The 27388-nt window shown below is 33.0% G+C and overlaps 1 protein-coding gene across 7 annotated transcripts in view; it reads right to left on the bottom strand.

Moving 5' to 3' along the window:
* LOC124951583 (prominin-like protein) overlaps positions 1-27388 on the bottom strand; it is a 35022-nt gene that overhangs the window by 2492 nt on the left and 5142 nt on the right. For 4 of the 7 annotated variants that reach the window (XR_007101652.1, XM_047500196.1, XM_047500194.1 and 1 more), the window contains exons 3-15: positions 7454-7721; positions 6968-7320; positions 6709-6830; positions 6591-6614; positions 5422-5430; positions 3719-4014; positions 3509-3658; positions 3209-3424; positions 2565-3120; positions 2330-2488; positions 2109-2230; positions 1274-1324; positions 33-194 (exon numbers count right to left, since the gene is read on the bottom strand). Coding sequence is in view for 6 of the 7 variants with exons in the window: in XM_047500196.1 (XP_047356152.1) it covers positions 33-194; positions 1274-1324; positions 2109-2230; positions 2330-2488; positions 2565-3120; positions 3209-3424; positions 3509-3658; positions 3719-4014; positions 5422-5430; positions 6591-6614; positions 6709-6830; positions 6968-7320; positions 7454-7721 (2488 nt within the window). In the remaining variant the exon portion in view is untranslated. The remainder of the gene's footprint in view (positions 1-32; positions 195-1273; positions 1325-2108; positions 2231-2329; positions 2489-2564; positions 3121-3208; positions 3425-3508; positions 3659-3718; positions 4015-5421; positions 5431-6590; positions 6615-6708; positions 6831-6967; positions 7321-7453; positions 7722-27388) is intronic. The other 3 variants (XM_047500195.1, XM_047500198.1, XM_047500197.1) reach the window with 3 other exon arrangements.

Genomic DNA, 27388 nt, shown 5'->3' with positions numbered 1-27388 from the left:
AAATGTTACTTGCACAATTTTTGATTACTTACTTAGGCGCTACATCTTCGTATCTAGAATCATGATGCGATGTACTTTGATGAGCATCTGTGATCCTTTCACGATCGCTGTACCCAACCGCTGGACCATCATAACTTTCAACATAAGCCGCGGGATGATGTCTGCCATGGGAGACGTGTTTTTTATCGTGTACGCTGCAATCAAAGGTTAAATTCTTTAATATTTCATTCAACGATGATAGAGAAAAATAAATGAGAGCAAGTGAAAGACTGCGTGAGGCACTTCGTCATGCGAATTAGACAGATCTATGCGTATCTGTGTGTTTGCATGTGTGTGCGTGTTTCTGTTCTAAGCAGCTTACATGTATATATATATATACATACATACATACATACATATATATATATATATATATATATATATATATATATTCACGCACGTAATATATACATATATATGTATCTCGGTCCAACTATTTTCACTGACGTACGATAGAGCTAGCGTCTGCGTTGCATTTTACAATACGTACACAAGATGCCAGAAGCCATTGTTGACGTTAAACGGGGTAAACCATTTCTCAGTGGCAAAGCTTTTAACGTAAATTATTTGACATTATTGCACGCTGTATGAGTTAAATGCGTTTAAAAGCAGAATCTAAAGAGAGTTTTAAGAATATTAAAAAAAGTTATACAGTGAATACAATATTTAATAAAAATATGCTTTGCGTGATTTTTTTTTTTATTTTTCATGCGAATAATAAAAGGAATTAGTGAGCGACACTAAGAAATAAAAATATTCATTTAGAGAATTATTTTCAAAGGTAATATATGATAATAACACATACTTGTACGAAAACAGGGAAGTGTATATACGTTCGATTGGTAAAAAAACAGAATAGAATAAAATAAAATAAAATAAAATAAAATAAAATAAAATAAAATAAAATGAAATAAAATAAAATAAAATAAAATAAAATAAAATAAAGTAAAATGAAATGAAATGGAATGAAATGAAATGAAATGAAATGAAATGAAATAAAATAAAATAAAATAAAATAAAATAAAATAAAATAAAGTAAAATAAAATAAAATAAAGTAAAATAAAATAAAATAAAATAAAATAAAAAAAGGAAATAGAAAAAAAACGAAAAACAAAAAAAAATAAACGTTCAATATTTCGAAAAATTAAACAAAAATACTTACGACTTGAAACATGCTACAATTATCATTCTCGACATGCGAACACTTTGATTGTTCATTTGTTTTATACTTACTGAGCGAGGGGTATGTTATCCCTGTCTGCGTACGCGTCATACAAATATTCACTGGAACGGAGCGTGTTAGCAGTTAGATTCCAACAACCATTCCACATATTAGAAAGCTACTTTAAACTTAATATCAGCTAATGCGATGTATACTTAATACAGAAACGATCATACGTGATAAATTGACATCGTTACTTTTCCGGACCCCATCAATTTTTTTTAGACATGTAAAATGTTAATACATTACACGGTACATTTATAAAAATTTAATAAAAAATATAGGAATCAAATGAAACGATACGGCAATGTTCGTCGCACTTTTTCGATCCCTTTTGTAATCGATGCAATTATAAAGATAACTTATTAGAGGTATAAGGTACTCATGCCGACCATGGAAAGAAAAAAGATACTAAGCGCGAGTATGTGTATGTACATGCTATGATTTATGAAAGCTTGAGTCACTACAAGAACGAAAATAAAGGATTTAGAATTTCTGTGTCAAAGATATCCGATGACTTGATTATTAGAATAGATTGTAAAAATAGATTAAACAGATTAAAAATGTCTTGTGACAATACTTATGTATAATACTTTAATCTTTTCTCACGTTGTTTTAAGAAAAAAAATTAATAAAAACCAAGAAAAACAAAAGTCTAAACGTAAATTATGTATTAATATGTTACTCAGCTGTATTAAAAAGTTTAATTACAACGAAGGAAACACTTAAACGTTGGACAGGTTATCATGCGTTTTAACGATACTCAAATAACGGTTTAAAAAAGGGGTAGAAAAGATACGTTATATATTTCACCTTAATCTATATTATAATCGATAAAAAACTTACGCTTCGACAAGAGGTCCCGGGTATGGATCAGACTTTTGATACAGAGCACTCAATTTCACGCAAAGTACTATCGTTGGTAGAAAGAGGATTAAGCACCAGCCAACGCTTGCCCAAAAACCATTCTATAAAAGTAAAAGATATGAGAGTACCTTAGAAGATTTCAAATACGATAACACGCGATACGAATGTTACATCAGAGGAATGTAATCAAATTTACTTACAAATGGATCTAAAATCTTATTGCATCCGGCTACAAGAGTTGCGTTGTAAGCATTAGATACCGGTTGACATCTGCCAACTTTGTTACGAGCACTGTCGATTACATGCTCGAGAAAATCATCAACTTGATGAAGAAAAGCGTTACCAAATTTCGTAGCAAGCTATTGAAAAGAAAATTACATGTAAACATAAATGTAGAAGATCAAGTCGAGAATAATAAAGTTATTTAAAACTTACATATTGAACGTATTCTGGTCCGTCCTTGTTTAAAAATTGTTGAGCTTTCGTAACTTCGTCTACTAAGTTGTGAATAGCCTCGGCCATTGAGGTATGATTAAATTTGATACTTTCTTGAAGAGCCAACGCGTTTTCACTGAGTTTTTCACTTAACGTGGCCATAGGTACCACGAGGTCTCTGTGGTAATGCTCCAAATCATGAGCATTCTTTAGAAGGCTGTCTCTGATATCCTCTTGACCGGGTGACAATTTTGTGGATACATCTCTCAATTTTGACGCCAGATGTTCCAAATTAATATTCGTGATATTGTCGGCAAGAAGTTCGGCATACTGATAAAACTTGATATCGCTCAGACCACTTTGCGCCAGATCGTTGAGTTTCGATCTGGCGCTCTCCTTCAGAATCACCACACCTGGAGAGAGATTTATCTTACGGCGCAGCTGTTGAATCGTATCGTTGATGTCTATGCGTCCAGCATAATTACGTAGAGTACCAATGTCGAACAAATTACTGAGTTTCAGTACGTTGTATAGAGTCTCGTTAGCATGACATTTGCTAAAATAAGATTCAATAAATTTTTGATTATTTTTAATATAAAGAACGATTCCTTTCTTCTACAAATTATTGCGCAATTAATATTTACGTGATTATATAGCTCATGTTGATATCAAAATTAGGATTCTTAGGATGCAGTATCTTTCGGATCTGCACAATCTCGTCCACTAATTTGAACATTCTATTGTCCTTCGGATTTTTTAATGGCTCACAAATGCCCCGTTGCGCTAGAACTCCTGTTATCATATGCACTACTGTGATTACCATTAAAACACTGGTTAAAAGAAAGATTATCCATACGGCCCTATAAATAAAACGTATATTATTTATGAATATTGAACATTTACAACACAATAATTCATAATGACAATTATAGTATAAAACTTACATCATAAGGAACCGTGCACCGGATCCTTTATTACAACAATCATCGCCATATCCATCCGGTCGTTTACCACAAATACCGCAGAGGAGACCAAATGTCAAGCACATTAAAACGGTAAGAAGAATACCCGAGATCCCAAGGCCAAGATAGTACCTAAAAAAATAGACGTAACAATTGTTCCTTTATGTTAACTTACTATTAGTTGATAATTACCTATATGGTGAGTACTGAACGACGTAATTACGTGCCACTTCTAAATGTTGGAAATAAACCTTCTCGATGTCATTGTTTATTCTGTCGATTAAACTGGTCATATTATTCGCTATGCTTGCCAGATAATCGCCTGCTCTTCTAATACTTGCGCTAACTACAGGAATTGTTTGATTCACCGCATGTTGTATGTCCTTCTGTATCTTTAAGAAGGATTCTCTACCCTGACTCACTTCCGACACGATATTACTCTCCATCAATATGGTAATGTTATGTAGAGCGGATGTAAGGTCCGGTAACTGTAAATGATATTCGAATGATTGTGATGGTGAACCACCGAGGTCTCAGCATCGTTAAGAAGAGAGAGAGAGAGAGAGAGAGAGAGAGAGAGAGAGAGAGAGAGAGAGAGAGAGAGAGAGAGAGAGAGATCGTGAGGTCAAAAGATTCGTGTGAGATTGGGCTTCTCTTGCAAGATGAAAACGTGCGATACATCGAATTTATGTATGATATACTACAAAATTCTAAGATCGATATACATGCTATGATCTTATTCGATGAGTCAATGAATTCTTCAATTTTTTTTTTTATAACAAACAACTTCGCGATTAGATCCATGATAATGATTGATAGATGAAAACGTAGATTGAATTCTTAAATGTATATATTATTAACGTACTGTTACTCGTTCGATCATCTAACGCGATTTCGAACGGGATTTATCGTTTTTATTTTAATCATCTAGAAAAATTGATCTATTATTTAATAAAAATCACGATATACAGTAATCGTAATGAATCGCGTAATTAGAATTAATTCGATCTTCTGACCATACACTTCTCTTACATTTGATCTGTGAGCCCTGTATTTAATTTTTGTTTTATACTTTACATTTGGATTACTTGAACGATGTAGGAATTTTTTTATACTTGTTCACATTAATCACTGCATAACAGTACGTGAAATGATGATGATGATGATGAAAATGATGATAATGACGGTGGTACTGCATCCATATATCATATATTCGATGGGACAGTTAACGTTACGAGACAGATTAACTTCATTTGAGAAAAAATGTTGTTCGAAATATTTTCTTTCATTAATTCAAATATAATAATTTTAAGTATAACTGATATTATAATTTGCGTTATAGGTAACCGTCACTCTTTGTATGTATATGTATGTATGTAAACATTTTTTTTATATAAATGTAAAATCAAAAAAGTTCACAAAACAATAAAATGATGAAATGAAAATGATATTATTCTACGTCTATGACATAACTTACGTAAAAGTAAGAGAAAGAGAAAGAGAAAGAGAAAGAGAAAGAGAAAGAGAAAGAGAAAGAGAAAGAGAGAGAGAGAGAGAGAGAGAGAGAGAGAGAGAGGAAGAGAGAGAGAGAGAGAGAGAGAGAGAGAGAGAGAGAGAGAAATTAAAGATAAATTAATATGATCGATGTAGATAGAGGAGGTAAAGAAAATGATAGACACATAATGAGTTTTAATCAACACACTTGCAGCGCCTTGTTCGTAAAAGCAACAAAAGAAGAAACGTTTTTTTTTCCTGCTTTTTCTTTTTCTCTTTTTTTGTTGTTCTTATAATCAAAGTATATAAAAATAATTGACAAGAGGAATTTCATTAATAACACTAGACAACATACACGAGAGAAAAATAGGGAAAGCTACATGCTTTTGCTTACGACTTACAGAGTGAAGCTATAGTGGCGGGCATGGAATCAAACAAATTTATACAGTATCGTTCTCGTACACCAATGGCTAGACGATTTAATAGATATGTATATAATATATTTATATATATGTTCGTATATTGACTCTTTATTTTATTTTTATAATGAGGTGGGACATTCGAAAAAAAAACATTTATATATCTTCATCGTTTTTTCAACATATAAGAAGAAGTAATAACAAAAAGTTACTGATTAGTTAATTTCTCAAGATTATTAATATTTCTTGTAATAAAAATATTTACTTATTTCAATGATCATATTAAAACAGAATTAAAAAAGTAATTAAAGGTATATATTACTTATATATATTATTAAAGGATATTGATTTACATAAATATTTTATAATTTTATTATTGATTTCGTTTTTTCTCTCAACCTCGTTTTAATATAAACGTAAATAGATATTTTTATATCAAATTGGAAAAAAGGAACAAAAAATGATCAACTATCCAATTCTTTATTTTTAATAAGTTAAATAGCTATCCTGCATTCAATAATAATAATATATTTACTATTAATAGATACTTAAGTGTTTTGTCTCAAATATGCCACTCATTTTGACTATATTAAAACAAAAGGACATAATTATCAGTTCCATTGGCCTACGATGCGCACAGACAGTAATTGCAGCGTATATTTGTAATCGAACATGATCGATAATTACTTTGATAGAAAGACTGTAAGTACTCAAAAGAAGCATATTACATAAGTTTACAAAATAATATCATGATATACAGCTAATTCCTTCTTTACAAATTTTCTATTTATGAAAGAATGATTGGAACGAATCAATTTGTAAAAGCAGGAACTACCTATACGTGTGTTTGAAAAATCATTTATCGATTTTTATTACTTACTCGACGAAAATTCTCTTACTCTCGTGTTTTCTTTTGTTTTTTGTTTGTTTTTTACTTTCTTTTTCTTTCTAAATCATTAATCATTACAAGTAGCATAAAAAGTAAAGCGAACAAAAGATATGATATAGAATCTCATAATGAGCCTATTACTTTCTGTACATCTAAGATCTCTATTTATTTTCCATATTATCTAACTCAATTATAGCTAACTAAAGAAAGAAAATGAAAGAAATATAAAATAATTTTTGTGATTCATGCTATCCAGTCATACCTTTGGGAAGTATCGGTCCATGTACTGCATGTAAAAGCGAAAGAATGTTTATCAGAAAATGAATTAGAAGCTCGTTAGAAGCTCATTAAAAGCGATGCGTAAAAGAAAAGATACGTACCTTGTCGAACTCTATTTGGACCGACATTTGGTTCACCTTGTAGTCGTGCAATATCTGTTTGCAGTTGTGGCTCGTACAATCGCGAAGCGTATAAAGCAGATTGTTCTTGACACCGCGCACAACTGCAAGAATGAAAGGAGAACAAAAAAAAACGAGCGAAAAGAAAAATAGAAGACAAAAGGAAAAGATAGGAATTATATCTTAGCTTATTCGAAATAAAGGATTTGGAAGGAAAAGTAAAAGTAAAATGAATACATACCGATGTCTAATTGACTAGCGTTCATTCTCAAGTCTTGCGTTATTCTATTCATAGAACGTAATTCCTCCCTGATTGATTCCAAACCGATCACGATATCGTTCAAATTCGTCAAGGAAACCGCGTGAGAATACTCGGCTAATTGCTCGGTCACTATTCTACCGCTCGCTTGCAAAATATTGTTCAACGTGATTTCGAGTTCACCGTAATTAGTTTTCAGAACGGTGTTAATTTCACGCTTGGTGGTGGCCAAATAAAGCCTAACATCCTTTAAATTAGTTTTAACATTGCTAGGAAGCTCCTTGGTACCATCTTGCATGTACTCATTTGTTACGAATGCGCAAACAACGCCGAATCTGTAAATTCGTGAAAAGAAAAATCTTCAGATTACGAATATCTATATTGGAAAAGAAAAGAAAAATAAAACAATATGCTTCTTTTAAAACGTGAGGGAGTAACAAAATAAAAAATGAACGAACGAGAACTCACAGAATAATAGTGGCTACCCCAATGAGGATGATGCTAAGCATAATTTTTCTACAATGATCGTGTTTTTTATCGAACGGCTGACTCCTAGCTCCACAATGTCCAGCGCATCTGCAGCAGCAAAAAAAAAGACCGATGCAGGGAAGAATGGCTGCGAGGAGGACTCCAATCAAAGCGAGACCGGCTAAACCACCATAATGGGCCACTATTATCTTCCACTGGTGCCAAGGATCCACGAAGACTGGAGTGTTGGATATTACGGTAATCATTCCTACGATACAGGCACTTATATTATTATTTACAGCTTATATTATTATTTAACAAGAATCTTTGCGGATAAATAAACTCGAAAAAGTGTTTTGAAAAATTATAAAGTATTCAAAAAATCGTCGATTAAAATGTTTCGATATCTTATATAAAAAATTGTTAAATATCTTGTAAAATATTTTAAGAGTGTTTTAAAGAGAACGCGGAAATGTGGTGGATTAGAGAATAAGGAAGGGGTATATGTGTCATCAAAGCACATTTTACATTTGGCATCAGATACTCTGTCTTTTTCCACATCGAGAGGATAAGGAAACGAGGGCACGTTCCTAATGTGGGCCACGGTTGGAAAAAGAGAAATAAAGAAATAGAGAAAGAGAGAAAGAGAGAGAGAGAGAGAGAGAGAGAGAGAGAAAGAGAGAATATCGAAATGTAGAAGGGTTGGAAAACAACTGAGACAAAGTCGGGAAATTTATATCCTGGCAGCACTAATTCAGGAAAATAGGTCAACGTTGCTCATTCATTGTAAAGGCCGGGACACAGAGGGATTAAACTCAAATTTATTGAAAATTTTTTTCTATAATTTACAAAATGTTGATATAATAGAGACAATAAATATTGATATTAATGAGATGGTAATACCGATAACATTTTAATCGATTGATCGATAATCGTTCGTAATTATTACAGCTTATAATTTATATCGATCGCTTTCTCAATGAACTATTGCTTTCTTTTTTCCCTTTGAACAACGTAAATAAATAATACATCGACTTTGTGCACGAAATGCTCGACATTTTCGTGCAGACTCTTGATCGATTGTAGTTTTTGCAATTGGCTTAATCGTCGAACCATGAAACGTGCTCCTTTTGAACAGTGAATACGAGCACTGCCAGAAGAGTTATTCGATTCAAAGCGGAGGCCACTGTCAATCAAGTACTACGAAACGTGGTACAGAGAACCACGTTTCGAGGGCATTGCTAGTTAACGATAGTGAACGTTAATAGTCAACGAGAAGGAACAGAGAGTAGGTATACGTATAGTCTGACATGGCAATGACTATTACTAGCTGGTGTTCGTATATATATATGTGTATGTATTTATAAATAAAATAGGGGAGAGCACTGCATGCAGGAAAATACTCATTGTGAGGTACATCCCGAAAGAGAAAGAGAGAGAGAAACAGAGAAAGAGAGAGAGAGAGAGAGAGAGAGAGATGTGAGGGCGGAAGTGTAGGTAGATCACAGTATCTCTATAAAGTAGCTTTTCATGTAGAAAATCATGATTTTAATGTTAGTAATAAATGAGCAATTGAATTTTCAACTAATACATGGGAAGTCCTTGTTTTATAGTGCAATTAATGTTATTCTTTATGCTTCTACTACACGCACGTGCCGCTTATCTTTTATATCTTATTTAATCTTTTTTATTCTAGATCTATGACAGAGAGTAAATAAAAAAGAAAAGAGAAAAGAAAAGAAAAAGAAAAGAAAAAAGAAAATAAATGTTGATCGAAATGAAAGGAAAATCTTTTTTTAGAAAGATTAATTTGTGTAAATACAACGAATAAATCGATCGTTTCTATAAATTCGTTTTATTCGTTGATTAATCCCACGATTAAGTTTTCCTTGTTCCGTTTAAATAGCGTAGAAGTGGCTAGGGAGAAAATTTAAGCTCGCTCCGTCATGATTTTCGAGAAACTAGGACATCGCAATTCGATAGGACAGCACGATAAATCTAACCCATTTTGTGAAAAACGACTCGGGAAGATAATGGACTCTCTCTCTCTCTCTTTCTCTTTTTTTCCCGTAAAACGAAATAGATCATTTTCATTGAACATGTTCTTTTTAAACTTCATTATTATTCCCTATTGAACTTAATAAATAAATGCATAGGTTTACACTTATTTAAATATTCATTACGATAAAGAATTAATCATTAGTTTTTATCTCGAAAAATAATGATTGCAAAAAGAAACATTACAAATTATTCTTTATACCAAGTGATTTATCATATGCTTGGCCTTCTATTACAGTTTGCTCGTTCTTTTATTTATGAAATAAAATTATAAGAAACCACCAGGAAGGAAACGTTATTCACGTTGACGTTGTTGCGAGTAGAGCAGGAAATAAATCATTTCTATTTTGGTTAATCTTTAAGTTGCTCCTGGCGTGGTGAACTTTTGGAAAATTCAAAAGCGAGAGCAGGAAAGCCGCAATCTCAGGTGGAAGGTAGTGCAAACTGAAATGTCTTTAAATATTAGAAACTTGCAACAATCTAGTTTTATATTCTCCGTGTTTGTAGAGAAATCCTGAAATAAGAAACGAGCAGAAAATCTGATCGTTCAGTTGGCGTTGATGGTTTAAAATTATAATCCAGTACCATCAGAATATTCTGACGATTAGTTGTTGCAAGTATGCAACGAGGGTCTCCACCATCGTCGTCGTCGTCGTTTTCGTGCGAGAGCTCTCGATCGATTTCTTGAAAGTCATTGACCTCGACGGTTATGCTAATGTTCCTAACCGTGGGTTTAGGTCGTGGTCTTTTAACCACTTCCATGGCCACATCTAACGTCATTTCATCTCCTTTCTGACGTTCCTCCTAAATTCTTCCCTCCCTCCCTCCTCCCCGCTTCTCTCTCTATTTATCTTATTCTTATTCTAGTGACTTACTTTTCTTTTCTTTTCTTCAATTCTGTGTTACTAGTGTTATTAATATTATCTTTGTTACTATTAATACACATTTTATATTTACTAAGATATAATAAGAATAATAAGAGAGTTAACTTCTACGAAGAAAACTTCTAGGAAGAAAAAAATAGTATAATCGAAAAAGGATTTAATATTTTCAAATCGATGAGAACCATTATTAAGATCGTAGCTCTAAAACGGAAAGCATGAACTCGAAAACAAGTTAGATAATAATAATAATAATAATAATAATAATAATAATAATAATAATAATAATAATAATAATAATATTACTACTACTACTACTACTACTACTACTACTACTACTACTACTACTACTACTACTACTACTACTACTACTACTACTACTACTACTACTACTACTACTACTACTACTACTACTACTACTACTACTACTACTACTACTACTACTACTACTACTAATAATAATAATAATAATAATAATAATAATAATAATATTAATAATCGATTTTGTAAGGCTAAAGGTTAGAAAGCGATCGTCGATGGGATTTAAAATCTGTTCTGGAAGGCACTTTGCCCTATTATCGGAATTTTCCATCCGTATGGTAGCTTCCGCTATTATTATATTAATGAAGAAATCCATTAGCTTTTCGAGACGGCAAATATTGATACATCGACAGATTTGGATTGGGTCTCAATCTGCTTTATTCGACTGTCTTATTATTTTATTTTTAAATTATTTTGAAAGAGAGAGAGAGAGAGAGAGAGAGAGAGAGAGAGAGAGAGAGAGAGAGAGAGAGAGACGAGAGAGAGAGAGAGAGAGAGAGAGAGAGAGAGAGAGATAGAGGGAGAGAAATTTTATTATTCGGTTATAAAACTGTTGACGTTTAATAAGGATTTTAAATTAAAATAACTAATATTACTGATATTGTCCATCAAAAATGACGCATATATATTTAGGAACGTTTACCGATTATACGTTAAAATTTTTATGAATTTTAATTATGGTCGCTTACGGATCAAATCAATTATTTCCGTAAAAGAATTATCATTTCTTGATCGATTAAAACGAACTTAATCTTTCTCCTTCAAATATCTATTAAAATTTTATATTAAATGAGAGTATCAATACAAACTTTGATATTCAATATTTATGAAGCTCATTATAAACGCATTTTTTATGATCGTACTCTATCAAAGAACAAATTGTATGTTAAATTGAAGTTATATAAAGAATGTATTTCTAAAAATATCGATTTTTAAAGATACTTTTAAAGATCTTTCATATGCGACGAAAAATAAGAAAAACTCGCTCGTCTTGCTAGAGAATATTCGATGGTCTGGAATCCCCTTTAACTGTCCCTTTCATTCTCTCTCTCTCTCTCTCTCTCTCTCTCTCTCTCTCTCTCTCTCTCTATATATATATATATATATATATATATATATATATATATATATATATATCTTTTGTCCTTCTTACGCTGATGTTACTTCGTCCACTTTCGTCTTTCTATCTCTTTTACTCTCTCACAGTCACACATCTCATTATTTTTGAGAACAAAGTACTTCGCGCTTTTTCCAAGTTAAAAAACACAGAACAGCCAGACTCCGTTCGCCCTCCTGCATTCTTTCACCTCTTTCTTTAGTCTTTCTTTTCCTCTTTTCTTCTTCATCATGAAGAAACATTGAGTTTGGGAACACAAAAGAAGAGAACAGGAGAGTTATGATGAGCTCCTAGTAAAGTCAATGAATGATGGTGTTAATGTAACGAGTTAATTGTATGACGATCCGTTACTCGTAATCTACATTTAAGAGAAGATTTTTTCTACATATATTTACGTATGTAGATATTCACGTGTATCTTGTAAAATTGATATATAAAATAAACGAATTATTTCTACGATAAGGATCGTCAAAATTTTTGAAGCAATGATATCTTTAACGACAGACAAATTTGAAATACGTCGTAAAGAGATCAACAACTGTGCTATAAGTAATTCAAGTAAAAGCAGCTTATGATAGAGCGTTAGTTTAAAGGTATTCGTAAAGTGTAAAACGATATGTAAGTAACCTTATCGTCTAGATTTATCGCGCTTGTGCGAATATATGCGATACTTGTAGCACTTCCCTGCATTCTCCTGGCTTCCAGGGACGCGTACGATAGAGTCCTCTTTTTATTTTTCTTCTTAGCTCGTATCTCATGTACAACGACGGAAGCTAAAACCTGAACTCTTCGGAGCTATTATAAGATACTTGTGTCTTCTTTTTCATCTTGGACAGTGGATACAACGGAATTATGCTGCTCGAAATACGTGGCCTGATCTTCTGGTTCGAAAACGATCAAATATCATTCTCTTTTCCTTCCTTGATAATAATAATACATGATGTTCGATCTATCAAATGGTACGATCATTTTTTCGACGATTATGATGTTGATCGGTAATCATTTATTGTATTAATATTTTCTAATCATATTTCCGACTAAATATTCTCAAAATTTCGTGAACAATCGCAATCCCTTTATTCATCGTAATCAACGATAGAAATTATAACGATAATTGCAACATTTTACTAATTATTAGACAAGAAAAATGTATTGCTATGATACTTCGTTTTTTTAATTTGATTTTACGTAATCCCTATATCATTGCTTCGTATTAAATATGAATAGAATTCAGCTTTCTCCATGGCACGGAACAAGGAATTGGCCGTGGAAAAATCACTGTACGAGGTCATTCTCGTTGGCCATAATATCGTCATCGTCGTACTTCGGTTCCCCGTCACCGTTTGTCCTTCGTGCTTACATACATAGCCTCTTAGAAAGTCATTACCGCTTCCTACGTGATGATTATCCGCGTTACACTAAGTAATTGTAGCGTTAATTTACGTGACGAGTGAACGAAAATATTTATATATACTTATATTTATATATAGAGGGAAAAATGAAAGAAATTTTTCTTTTCGCTTTTTTTCCTTTTTTTTTTTTTTATATAGGATACGAATATGATGTATTCATCAAGGTCGAATGAAATCTAACGTTCACTTCCATTTTATTGGTATCTCTCTTATAAAGTTTTTCTCTTATATAAGCAATATCCATTTTTCGCCATGATGAAATCATTCGAATGATTCGATAATGATACCGAATGAATCATAAGACTAACGGCACTCTCGAGAAATCAATGACTTGTTTCAATATCATGGAATTCCTTCTAATGCCAGATTAAAAAGCCGGGAAATGAATGAATGAGAAGAAAGAAAGTGCGAGTTGGGGAATAATACAGCAACGTATCATTCATTTCATTCTTCCGATGCTTCGTATGATGAGAGATTATATCGAAATATCGCGATTTACTTGGCAAAGGATGAAAATACTAATTATTACGGCTGATAATAAGTAATGTTTCAATAGAAATTAGAAGAATTTTCATTAAACATTTTTGAAATTTTATAATACATTTTCTTAAACCTACTGAACGGTTTCACGCCATTAAAACGCTTGTGGTCCGGAAATACCATATACGAAGGGCACACAAAAGAACATCTAACGAGAGAGGTAGCAAAGTCTAGGAATTGACTGTGTGTCGGAATAAAAGTAGTAGAGGCGATAAAAAAGAGAAAGAGAGAAGCAAAATGAAATAAAAGGAGAAAGAAGTGGGTGAGAAAGAGGGAAGGTCGTTACATGTGGTCAGCACTTGAAAACCAGTTGGTAACACGTGTGCCTAGTTTCGTTGCTTTATGCAGAAGCACGAATGCTACTATGATCTTTTTTCTTTTTTCTTCTCTCTCTCTCTCTCTCTCTCTCTCTCTCTCTCTCTCTCTCTCTCTCTCTCTCTCTCTCTTTCTTTTACGGTTGCTCGTTTTCGTTTTATTCGAAATATTTTCTGCGAGGTTAATCAAAAATTACTCTCACACCTGAATTTTCTGATAAATTCAATATAAATTTGGCTACGTACCGATTATTTTATAAATAAAATCAAATTTATTTCTTTACGCTTAACTTTCGTTTGAATATTAATTAACAATGTACAATATTTTATAATCTGCAAAACGAATAAAACGAATAAAATTTTATATTTTACATTTCAAAAGGTAATAAAAATACATTGGATAATATATTTACATACAGTGCATTTTTTATTTAAGATATAATGCTCGATGATATTTGAGGTATGCACTATTGTTATCACGGGGGATGCTTTAAAAATAGATTGTGTCAGCTAAAGTGTGAAAAATATTGAAGTTACGGTAAAAGTTCAATGATGATATTTAAGGTGTTTAGTAAGTCGCGTTCAATTGTAATGACGGCCATCTTTCGCACGTTGGCGAAGAAAAAAAAGAAGAAGGAGAACGTTGACTGATCTAATTGGTACTTTAGCATTAATTGACTCTTCCTGAGTTTCTTTTTGGTGGTTGGCACAAGTCTAAGAGTAGAAACTTGCCATTCTATCGAAGATTTCTTTGTCTCTCTCTCTGTTTTTCTATTTTCGTTTTTGATCTGATTAAAAATTGATGGCGTAATAATGACATGAACTGAGGCTAGAATGTCGTTTAAATTAACCAAAGAGATAATTGGCAACATATGTACAAGATTTAAATTAATGGTCACTTACTAAAAGAAAAGAAAAAAAAAAAAAAAAAAAAAAAAAAAAAATCTAAAAAATTTTAAATTCTGTTTTCCTATTAATTTCATGCTGACTTACAACACAATATGCTATTGTATTCTAATAATAAATTCAGATTTTCAAAAAATCGATCCTATAACAAACATAGTCATTGTGGATGTGAAACGAAGAAGTATATTTGATTTTAGAAAGAGAAAGGAAAGAGAAAAGAATTCTACGAGATGCTTTTCCATGCATTTCCCATATCGAACATATCTCAATATGAAGTTCCCGTCAAGAAAAGAAAAATGTCAGGAAGAATGGAAGATAATATAAGAAAAAAGAACATATATATATATATATATATATATATATATATATATATATATATATGTATGCATGTATGTATGTATGTATGTATGTATGTCTGTATATCTATACGTATATATATGTATATACTTGTAAGGGTAGAAAACAAAAGAATTTCGGCTAGAAGGCTTCTGAAGGAAAACGGATCCCGGTCGCATGGTTACGATTACGTTTTCCCTCTCTGGTTCAACCCCACCAACCCCTTCGACAGTCCTAACTCATTCTCCTCGCTTTTACCCGATCTCTGTGCTTCCCTTAGCCAAGGGCAGAGTGCCAACGGATGATGGTTTAGACTGGTTACTGCACCTGCAGCAAGAATACACAAAGAAGTGAATGCACACGTACATGAAGAGTTTGCGCTCGTTAAAATGGTGTTATCGTTGCTGCAGCAACGCCGACGAAACTGTCCGGGAACACATCAAACTCTACTAATCCTCAGCTACACCATGTCACCCTCTTCAATCTGGTCTTTCTTTCTCAACTTTCTTCTTTCCTCCGCTTCGTTTGCTTTTGCTTCTTTCGTATCGCCTTTCCTTCCAACTTAACCACCCCCGATACTTTTACGTTCGAACAGACTTTCGAACGTCTTAGAACTTACCTAAAAGTGACAGTACCCTAAATCGATGAACTTTTATTGATTCTTCATGTCTCTTTCCTGTTTAGCGAATGTTCCAAGTTACATCGAAATTTCTTGTTTGAATACTTTCAAGTTCGACATCGTCAGATAATTAATTTTTTTTTTCTCAAAATAGACACTGATAAATCGTTCTTTAAATTAACAGTACAAATACGCCGGAAGCATGATACTTAAAATTCTTCACATGCTAAAGAGAGATCTTAAAAGGAATCTCTGCAAAAACAAATGAAGAAAACAGAAGAGGGAATGAGAGAGAGAGAGAGAGAGAGAGAGAGAGAGAAGAAGAAGGAGAGAGAGAGAGAGAGAGAGAGAGTGAGAGAAAGGTGGTGGCAGGTGTGTAGAATGTTCATCGGAACGTTCGCACGGCTGGTGCATAAATATGCATTATACTATTCTGCAGCCTTAATTGCCGTGTTAAGAACTGACCCGACCTAACCTACACACCGTTACGACGTGTGCGTCGAAAGATGGGGCGAAGTTACGAAGGGGCTTCTTACGACATAAAATTCTTATTTCTTTGTCCATTTCTTCGTTGGCCTGATTCGAATATATCTATTTAATTATTTATATCTTAGAAACAATATTCTATATTTATCCGGAACACTTCGTTCTATCTATCAATCTAAAAGAAGTTGATCTATTTCATAAAGTGTTATCGAATACCTATATGGCCAACTGTTATGTTCTCGAATAACATTGATTTCAATATGCATTGTATTGTATTTATGGAACAACACGATGACGATGACACGTTCGTTCGTTCGATCGGTATGCGGGATTAGCTACGGCGTTTAATTGGAACTGACAAGCGTAAGTGCGACGAATAGAACGTGATTCGCTTGAAGCTATAAAACGAAGAAAATGTCTGACGATTTTCAATCCTCGATTTCTGACCATATAAAAGTATGTGTGTGTGTGTGTGTGTGTATGTACATGTATGTATGTGTATAGGTAGATACACATATACTCGGAGATAGATAAAACGGAAATGGAAAATGAATTATTGACTTATTTCCGATAAAAAGTCAACGAATGTTGCTCCATCAGTAACGATATAGAGGATATGTGTAAGTGTTTCATCGACTAGTATCACCGAAATTGGCCGCTGAGAATCGATCGGTAGTCACGTGACCACGTACAAGTACAGAGTGCTCCAAATACGATGATTTCTATACATGGTGTTAGCTCGTAAAACAGTAATCTGAGTTCTTTCGAAAAGATTAAATGTACATTTCTATTGATAGAATTCCGACAAAAAAAAAAAAAAGACAAATAATGTTGACATCAATGATAAATCAAACTGTAGGCTTTTTCTATTAATAAGTTTGAGAATGATTTTTACATTAGTCATCTCCTGTCATATGGAGATAAAGATCTCTATCTTATCGCACAAACTAAAGAATTCAGATATCTATGCAGATTCTGAATATTCCGATGTTCATTACAGGGATTCAGACATTCTTTTTTCTTCTTTGGTGAATTTTTGTTGCGTCAGCCCCATAATGGATCTCGAGGTGTCTCTTTCGCTTATCTTCATGCTACGACGCGTACGAGCATGCAAAGGGTGTTCCCTTTATTTCCTGTCGTCGCGTGAGCACGTACAGCATACGAAAGATCTACGGGAAGCCGTCATATGCAGCCGGTAACGTTCATCAGAGTTTACAGAAGTTTTACTACGATTTTCGAAAGGAAAGATTACAAAGTGGAAAGAAAAAATTCATTTTACTTGTGAAATATTTAAAAAAAAAGATCGAATCATCTCAGCATCTTCAATGAAGAAGGTAAGCCATTTTACTGATAATCTTTGAAAGCTTAATCTTTTAGAGGAAGAGAGAAGAGAGAGAGAGAGAGAGAGAGAGAGAGAGAGAGAGAGAGAGAGAGAGAGGAGGGGGAAAGAAAGAGAATAAAGAAGGATCACTATTAAGCCTATCTATTTCAATAACCCCAATTTTCAGAACTATTGGCGTTCATACGAAAAAGAGTAAAGGAGACAAAAGGCAGGTGATAAAAAAGAAAGAAAATTTTCAACCGTTATTAATCAAAATGTTTCGAGCTTTAGCTGAGTACGTCTATACAAATATACATACATACGTACTCGTAGTCATCAACTATTTATCCAGCAGAGCAAATATTTGTCTTATCCGTGGATCGTCAAAGGCCGTTAGGAGGGTTAGATGAAAGAGAAGAACACACTTACTAGATGTACGTACGTATGGTTTGCGTAGAACCAAACGTCGCGACCCCTCCAAACTTCGTATGCACCCCTTTCCACTCCTCCTCTTACTATTCACTCGTATTCCTCTATAACGCTTCGTTCGTTTGACCTGGCCCAGGAAAGCCGAGGACTCATCGAGCAAACTTCTTCTTGCTTTTCAGGACGACCCTCTCTAGTTTTCAAACGCCATCGTATATCGTCGCCGCTTAACCGAGTAATTTATTGCGACTATCTTTGTTTACCTCTTCCTATTTCTGTTAAAAATGTTCTTATATACTTCTCTGTATATATCTATATAGTACATGTCTATATAGCCTAGGTCGATATTATCAGTAATCTGTCACAGCACCACAAAATTCTGAAGTTTAAGCAACCCACAGTGAGTCCTGAGAAACTACCTTATCCGATTTACCTTTTCTACCTTTTATTCTCTTTTCTTGCAAAAATCATCTCTTCAAGTGAACGTTCCTCGATGGCATACTTTATGGGCCAATAAAGTCGACAATAAATCGACAAGAAACTTCGTTCGGTACCTACACTTTTGACGAGGAAAGACGAAAAGGAATTGAGAATGGCGTTGAAGGAACATTTCGTTTTATATTTCTTATGCTTTTTTCTTTTTTTCTTTTTATTGCTACAAAAAAAATAAGTTAGGCGATTTTAGTACGTTTCTAAATGTGATTTTTGCGACGATCGAAATAGGAGCGAAAAGAACATAAATAATGATAATTCTTTATCTGGAAATTAAATTTTCTTCGAATGTAATTTTACTTCAGTTGTTTAATGATCTGAATCCTTCCTCGATGAGCTCTACTTAAATTGGGATCATGTATTGCAAGCAAGTTATTTCAAAGTTTATTATTTACGAGACTTTCATCGTTTATACGGTCGATGACGATCGCAAGTGAACAATATAATTAGAGCGATGTAGTACAACGAACATCGTCGATACGTTCTGTAAATTTTCGTTCTAGAGACATCATATTTATTTACGAATGTATGAATATATATATATATATATATATATATATATATACACACATATATTACACACACACACACCTACATTTAATTATTCTGGTTTTATCATCGAATGAAAAAATCTAATTAAAATTTTTTCACGATATATTGCTAGGATTGCTTTTTTTAGTTCTTTTTTTTAATTGTTGAGTTATCATTCTGTCGGAGAGTGGAAGTTTCATTCTTTGAACTTACGAGCGTTCTAATTCCCTTCTTTCGTTATTCTTTACCTTTCCTCTTTCTCTTATATGAGATATTTTCTCGTGGGTGTATAAGAGATAAGCTAGAGATGAAAAAAGGCAACTAATGAAAGATATGGAAGAACGAAACGAACTTGTGTTATAAATTTGAAGAAATATGAGAATAATTTATACATAATTGAATTTTTTGAACAATGACTATTACAATAAGTAAAAAGATTAAACAAATAGTAATTCTATCGTTAAAATAATTTTTTTTTAAATTAATGAAAATATTAATTTGCATTTCATACATTTTCATTAGAAAATAGTACAAATTTCGCTTAGAAAGAGTTTTCCTACGAGAAAAGAAAAAAATCTGTTTTCATGGTAGAAAAGAAAAACTTTGTTTTATTGAATTAACCATATGCATATATATATCTACTTGTGTACGTGCATGTGTGTATGTGTAAACACTTTGGTAAAAGGTTCCATTTTATAAAGACTATTTCTTTTGCGGGAGAAGCCTTTCTTTTTTATCGAAGAATTTTCACGGTAATTTATCCAAGAGTTGTGGCACAAAAGGAACGCATTTTTGAGCGAGTTAAATGCAGTTCGCTTTACAAAAGATGGCTTCGAATCAAATTGAAAGGAGTTCATGGTTGAGAGAGTTTCTATAGTTACGGAATTACAGAGAAAAGTATGTGATGGATATATTTAAAAAAGGAAGAAAAAACAAATAAAATTGGAAATAAAAACTGAATATGTATAGGTAGAATGTATTATTTCGCTTTAAACAAAAAAAAAAAAAAAAAAGGAGAAAGAGAAAATGAGGAAGAAAGAGAGTGAGAGATAGAAAAATCAAATTATGAGTCCTTCTGCGAAAAAAGTTAATTGAATAAAAAATGGCGTCCGATATGCCAATCTTCATGCTCTTTCTCTTGCATTGATAATTTGCAAGGAAAGTATGAATTTCAAAGTTTCATATATAAATATTATATGTTATTTTTTTTTGTTTTTTAAATTATTAACAGTAGCAGAAAAATATCTAACTAGAAAAATGCATATTAATTGCGTCGCTATTGGGTTCGATGAACAATGGACGCGGTGTAAAAATTTAATTGAAATTCCTCTCGGAAACATCGTTCGCATAGTTATACTTGAAAAATGAGTAATATCGGATACGAGCCCATAGCCGCATCAAACATCGCTAGAACGTCAAACAAATTCATCAAAAAGTTCACCGAAATACGGCATACAAACGTATATTTTCGTTTTTACTGTTCTTTCATAATTTTTTACCAAACACGATGTACTGCACTTTCTGCTTTCGAAATGCAGTGCTCTCAATAACTAGAATATTCACATCTATCCTTCGATATCGCATATGTCAATATTCTTTTGTTAACATTGTTTTATACGCTTTTGCAAGATGGCGATATAGAAAATTCATTCGATCGGGCAGATATACATACATATTTCGAAAGGAGTACTTTTCTCGTATAATTGTGCGTAAACGTGTCCTTATATAGGGTGTGCCAATGAAAATCCGGTTCCTGAGATGCTTACGAGAACAGGTACTAGTTTTTACGAGAACTCGCCTTGTACGACATTCTTCCTCGGTGGAAGATCGGGTTCTACCGAAGAAGCAATCACGAAGTCACTTCTCGCGTTGAGTCGTAAAGAAAACTTCGTAAAACTTGTGATCCTTTTGCAATCGTCATTGAGTGTGCTGTCAAGAAGCATAGAAAGAAGTGGATGATTAATTGTACGTCTTGTAAATAAAACAAACAAAAACAAAAAAAAAAAAAAAAAAAAGAAAAAAGAAAAACGAATTTCACCGGATATTCAACCTCTATACGTATTACACTCCATCGCATTTATCTCCAAGATATTCATCTAAATACAATTTTCAATTGTTTTTAAATCGAATAAGTGAAACAATTTCTTTAGAATATAATTCTCAACATATAAATCAACACAACGAACACACAAGTTCCAATTTAATTAAGTTTAAACATCGGACTCGTTATACTTTTTTAATCGTAATGTTAACACAAGGAAATATACGAGGTTTGACGTTATCACGAAACCAAGCGAGATACCAAGTATGCCAGACCTTTGACTGCTCTCATCCTGAAAGCGAGTCCCGTTTTTCTTGTGTAGTTACGTACAAACACATAGAAATGTTTAAGTACACGCACGTTCGTGTACCGTACGTGCCAATGCATACGATGCACGAAACCACTTCGACATGTTATATACATATGTATTGTAGATGCGCATGCGCACGCGCACACGATATCCTTGTCTCGAGATACACACATATGTACTTGGAAACTGGAAGTTCAACGCGCTGCTTAAGCGACGATTAAGCGTCATAAAGCGAAAACGTGTCCCAGCTTCGCGAGCATTCGCGTTTAAACGGTGCTCTGGGTATCTTATGACGAACTTTACACACCGGGTGGCGTATTTCTTCCACATCGAAGTCGAATCGAATTTCACGAGCTTTCTATGTTAATACGAGATATCGGATGATCATCCAGCTATTATTAATTTTAATTATCTGATATTTATCGTAAAAAGCATGAATTTTTTATGAGATGAGTCATGAACATATAACTTTTCTCGTGATAAAAGAATAAATAAATCATTCGTTCATAACTCTTATTAAAAGAACATTAGATATACTCATCCTTTTTTTCACGATTCATTAATTTATCCAAAGTTATCCATTTAATTTTTAACCGAAATAAACTTCACGTTAATCAAAAATCAAAAATCCATACGGATAAGAGGTAAAAGATTCTTTTATATCAACATAAAAAAGGATCAAAAGATAAAGTTCGCAAAAGCACAAAGAATTAGATGACCGATAAGAGAGAGAAATAGAGAGGGAGGAGAGAGAAAAGATATTTCCTTCGTCGATTGCGGAATCTCGTGGGCGCGAGAAGCGAGCGAGATTACAGATAGAAGTATTCACTAAGGTCTCCGCCCAATCGGCTATCTTTCTATCAAGCCCGATTAGGATCTTAATTAGGAATCGTATGTATCTAAATTGCGATCGTGGCTTGACCGAAAGAGATAAATGAATGAATGAAGAAGTGAATGCAAAAAAAAGAAAAGAAAAAAAAAAAGAAAAGAAAAAAAAATGAAAAGAAAAGAAAAAGAACAGAAAAAAGAAAGAATGAGGAGGATATAAGAGAAAAAGAAAAAATTTTGCAAGATATGAATTTTAGGATACATAAGAATATAATTTTTACGATATAACAAGTGTGAAATCAATATATACGTAATATTCTTAATGAAAATAGTAGCTAAAGGAAAGAATGAATTATTCATTCGATTCGCGCTATTCGCTTTCGGTAAGCAGAGTAATATTAATGGTTGACGTCGTCTCGCGCTCGGACGACCACGAGGATATCTCATCGACGTCGGGAATAAAGCTTCAGTCTTTGTTAACGCCGTTAAAACTCGCTGGACCGTAGAAAGACTCGTCGCCGCGTTGGTAAGTCCCGTTCGACGATGACGACACTTGGAAATTCAAAGTGTTTGCCGCGCCAGCGAACTTTGCTCGTTCGTGTTCGTCCACTTCGACGTGAGTAAATGTAAAAGATTGAGTAAAAAGGAAACTGCGAAGTAAGAAGGCCTATGAGGAAGGTCTATGAATAAAAGTATTTAAGCAAAGGAAAAAAAGAGAAAAAAGAGAAGAAAAAATAGCTCGAAAATTGTTTATGCAATTATATGTACGTATGTACAAGTGATTATAATTTTTAGATGTTCTATTCAAATTCTATGTATATGTGTGCGTGTGTACATATATATATATATATATATATATATATAATATATATATAAAATATATGCAAAAATACACATATATCGATCTAGATACGCATAATTCGTGGACAATTTACATGGAAATTCGGTACGTATTTCCGCCCGCTGCATAGAAATTAAATTTGGATGGACGTGAAATGTCATGAGTCCTTTCGAAAAAGCCGTTTTCCCTTCTCTTTTCTCATTTTTTGCTCTGAAATTCTGGACAAGGTTTTCGAAACGAGAACGTCTGCCTCATTAACGTCTCTCTTTGTTATCACGATATTACTTCGTTACGTTCGCCAAAGGAAATATTTTTTTGTCTATTCGTTCTCTTCGTATGCGTCATTCAAAAAATTTCACGCGAACAATAACACAATTATTCATACTCCGTATGATGAATAATTTTGCAATCAATATCATTTTATCGCATATCTTAAATAATGTGAGTAACAATCATTGATGTGCAAATCGATTTATTATTAGAAATGTCAATAATAATAATAATATTCAGAAATGTTATTTGACATTTCGGCAGATAACTATTCTAATTTCCGTTCAATTATAATTCAGAAATTGTACTAAATCAGTAAAAGTGAACCAATTAACTGAATACAACTTATTTATTTTCACTATACCTATATTTTTATGTCAAATGATAGTAAGATTCTTGAAACCGTTAAAATCGTCGATGTCTGTGGTTTTCTAAGATATGAAAATTTGAATCGAAGGCGCAACAAGAGAATTTATAATCGAAGTATTTTCAAAGTAGAATGTCGAACATGACCCCGAGCAAATTTTAATTAAACGCATAAGTAGAACACCGAAATCAGCACGAATCGATCGGACATGGTTAATCGGCTCGATGCTCTAGAAAGAGCAATGAAGAGAAAGAGAGAGAAAAAAGAAAGAGAGAGAGAGAGAGAGAGAGAGAGAGAGAGACGAAGGGAAGAAAGAAAGAGAGATAAAGGAAGTATCGTCTCGAGGACACACGTATTAGTAACTCGTATTAGAATTGAGATCATGAGCCACCTCCCCATTTTTTTTTAAGACGAGTAGGCTATTTTTTTCCCTCTTCTTTTTCTTTCAGTTTAATATGATAGGGATCGATGACGAACGTCAAATAAAAATTTATATAAATATAAGGAAAATAAAAAAGAATATAGACTACTCGTTATCTCATATTTATTAACGCATATTGTCATTGTATCGAGAATTATTACCATCCTATCAAGTTTTCAATTTACTCAAAACTCCCTAAACCTGCTATCGTTTTATGAATTTCAACAAAAGTCCCGATATAGAAAACCTTTTATTTGCTTAATTTCATCGTTAACACGTACGACTATTAAAGAATTTTATTTCATTTGCGATAAAGCGATTTAGATTTTAAATACATATAAGATAAATATATGCGAATTAGGAAATATAAAACGTTCTTTTGGATTTTTCCTGTCTGTTGATTAATCATTGTGCACAACAGTATAGCGACGATATGCAGGTTGATTCATATCATGTATATTTACTATTCGCATTATGATCGTCTTAAAAGATAAAATTACGTTGTATTAATATAGAACATTGGATCGCAAGATATCATAAAAGAAAAATCATTATCTGTACCTTTTCGTTCGTATTTTTTTATCTATATTTAATTTTGTGGATTCCTATCGAATGATATTCAACATGTGCTCTTAATTTACTAACCGTAAATCAGTACATGAGTTATACAATTGATTAGAATCATCTTACTAAATTGTCTGGAAATAATAAAAATATATTTCTGTATTTTTCTTTCTTTTTTTTTAATTGTTCTCATTATCATTCACTTCATAACATTTTTCATTATAATTCTACATAGTATCACGTAGAGCAAATATTGTAAAATAATAGAACACATAAGATTTTTACATATCAAAGTTCTTTTATTTTTTTACTTAACAACCTTGATTCTGACCACATCCTAATCTCTTTTACTACTATTTCGTATATAAACATGTATCACTATATATCAATTCGGAAATGGTCAAATATTTATCTTGAAGAATAATCTAACTATACGGTGAGTTTAAATGTCCACAATGAAAATTTTTTTATTTTACTAACAGTATGCAGGAAGAACGTTGAACAAAGCAAATTGCTAAGAAAATAATTCAAGAATGGTTTTGCATAACCAGTGCAATACGATTTCGATTTCTAATTTATAACGAACGTTCTCGTTCGAACGTGGAGACTTTCTTCGCAAAGTTCACGCATACGATTCCCTATATAATTGAATGAGGGTGGAAGCAAGACCGAGACAAAGAGAGAGAGAGAGAGAGAGCGAGAGAGAGGGGAAAGAGAGGAGAGGAGAAAAGTAAAGTATGCAATTGTGGACTCTTATTCATGCCATATGTACGATGTGCATGCGATGACGAGCCGCCATATGTATATATCCGATTGATTTTGATGTACGTATCAACAGGAAAAAAAAAAAGAAACAGAAAAAATATTCTGCGGCATCTGCTTAAATAAAGTACACATGGTAAACTCATTAACCGTAAATATTCGTTTAGAATAGATAAATTTTCGATTTTGTTCGATTTTTGAATTCAAAAACGATTTTATTATCAACAACTTGTTATTTGATATATATATAAGATATATAAAAAAAACTATATATAGATAAATAGATATAGAATACTACTACTTATCACTTTTCGTTTTATGTATATCGAAGTTATTTCCTTTCCATTTATCGAGTAGTAGCTAGTAAGTTTAACGACACTGCAAGAGATAAACGGAGATCGGTACTTTCTTTCTTTCTTTCTTTTTTTCTTTCTTTCTTTCTTTCTCTCTCTCTCTCTCTCTCTCTCTCTCTCTCTCTCTCTCTCTCTCTCTCTTTTTCTTTATTCTTTTCCTTATCAGTTTTTTTATCGAAAATTTAACGAAGAACGAGGGAAAAGACGATCATTTCGTGTCAATAAATAAGAATCTCTTTGTCTCTAGCTATTTCTCTTTAATCAATTCTTTCTTTTACACTGTGTCACGTATCTCCTTTTATCAAACGCATTTGCCATGAATATCGAAGATATTCAACACGTATGATGAATTTTATAAAGAGAATTCTATAATCCTTAAATAAACGAAAGAGAAAATGTCGGATAAACACAACGAATTTTATCTAATGGAAATAAAGAAAGATATTTTGTAATGAAAGAATATCTTTTCAATCTCAAGTTTCCTTGACACAGTTTTGAACTTCTTTCACGTCTTATAATCATAAACATGATTACGAAAACGAAAAAGTATGCCTTGATAATTCAAATGAAATTTTATGATCATCAATCGACTGTATTTTATCAATATTGAATCGGAAGATCTCGTTCAATCAGATTAATTAAATAACTAGGAGTAAGGACCAACGTGTATAGCTATTCCTGTGACGATTGATCGACTCTAATTAAGGTGAACGCGCTCAGAGAGGACAAAGAACGGAGACAAATCTGTTCGGCACGAGTAGAGAATGCGCGTGATTCCTGTGAAAAGGACGAACGATTGTACGAGGACACTCGAGGTAGCTTTTATCTTTTTCCCATTCTTTTTATCTTCTTCGTATCTTCATAGAATAAAGAAAAAGAAAGAAAAAGAAAGAAAAAGAAAGAAAAAGACAGAGAAAAAGAGAGAGAGAGAGAGAGAGAGAGAGAGAGAGAAATAGAGAAGGCTGAATTTACGTTTTTTGTGCGAGAGTCGAAAATCGATCGAGTGAACGATGAGTTGTACATATCTACAGGTAGTAAGCATTATTCATCGACGACCGAACGTCTGTGAAAAAAGTGAGTTTAAGTTAGTGTGTATATGAGTGAGATAGAAAAATAGAAAGAGAGAGAGAGAGAGGGAGGAGAAGGAGTAGAGAGGGAGAGAGAGAGACTACAAAGCACCCTTTTCCGGTAGATAATGGTAATAAAATCGAATCGAACTGCCGCAACAGGAAAAGCTAGGATATTCAGGCAGATTCACTCGTAGCCACATGTCGGAAACGTTTGCCAGAGGCAGTGAATGACAGGACGAGATAATAAATTTTTCGTCAATCCACGTAAATTGAACCAGCTTCGCTGGCCTTAAGCTAATATCGTTACTATCGGCGATCCAGCTAGACGTTGGCAATATGAATTATTGA

Source organism: Vespa velutina, chromosome 9 (assembly GCF_912470025.1).
Source record: "Vespa velutina chromosome 9, iVesVel2.1, whole genome shotgun sequence".
Classification (NCBI taxonomy): domain Eukaryota; kingdom Metazoa; phylum Arthropoda; class Insecta; order Hymenoptera; family Vespidae; genus Vespa; species Vespa velutina.
This window is presented reverse-complemented; position numbering and strand designations above follow the sequence as displayed.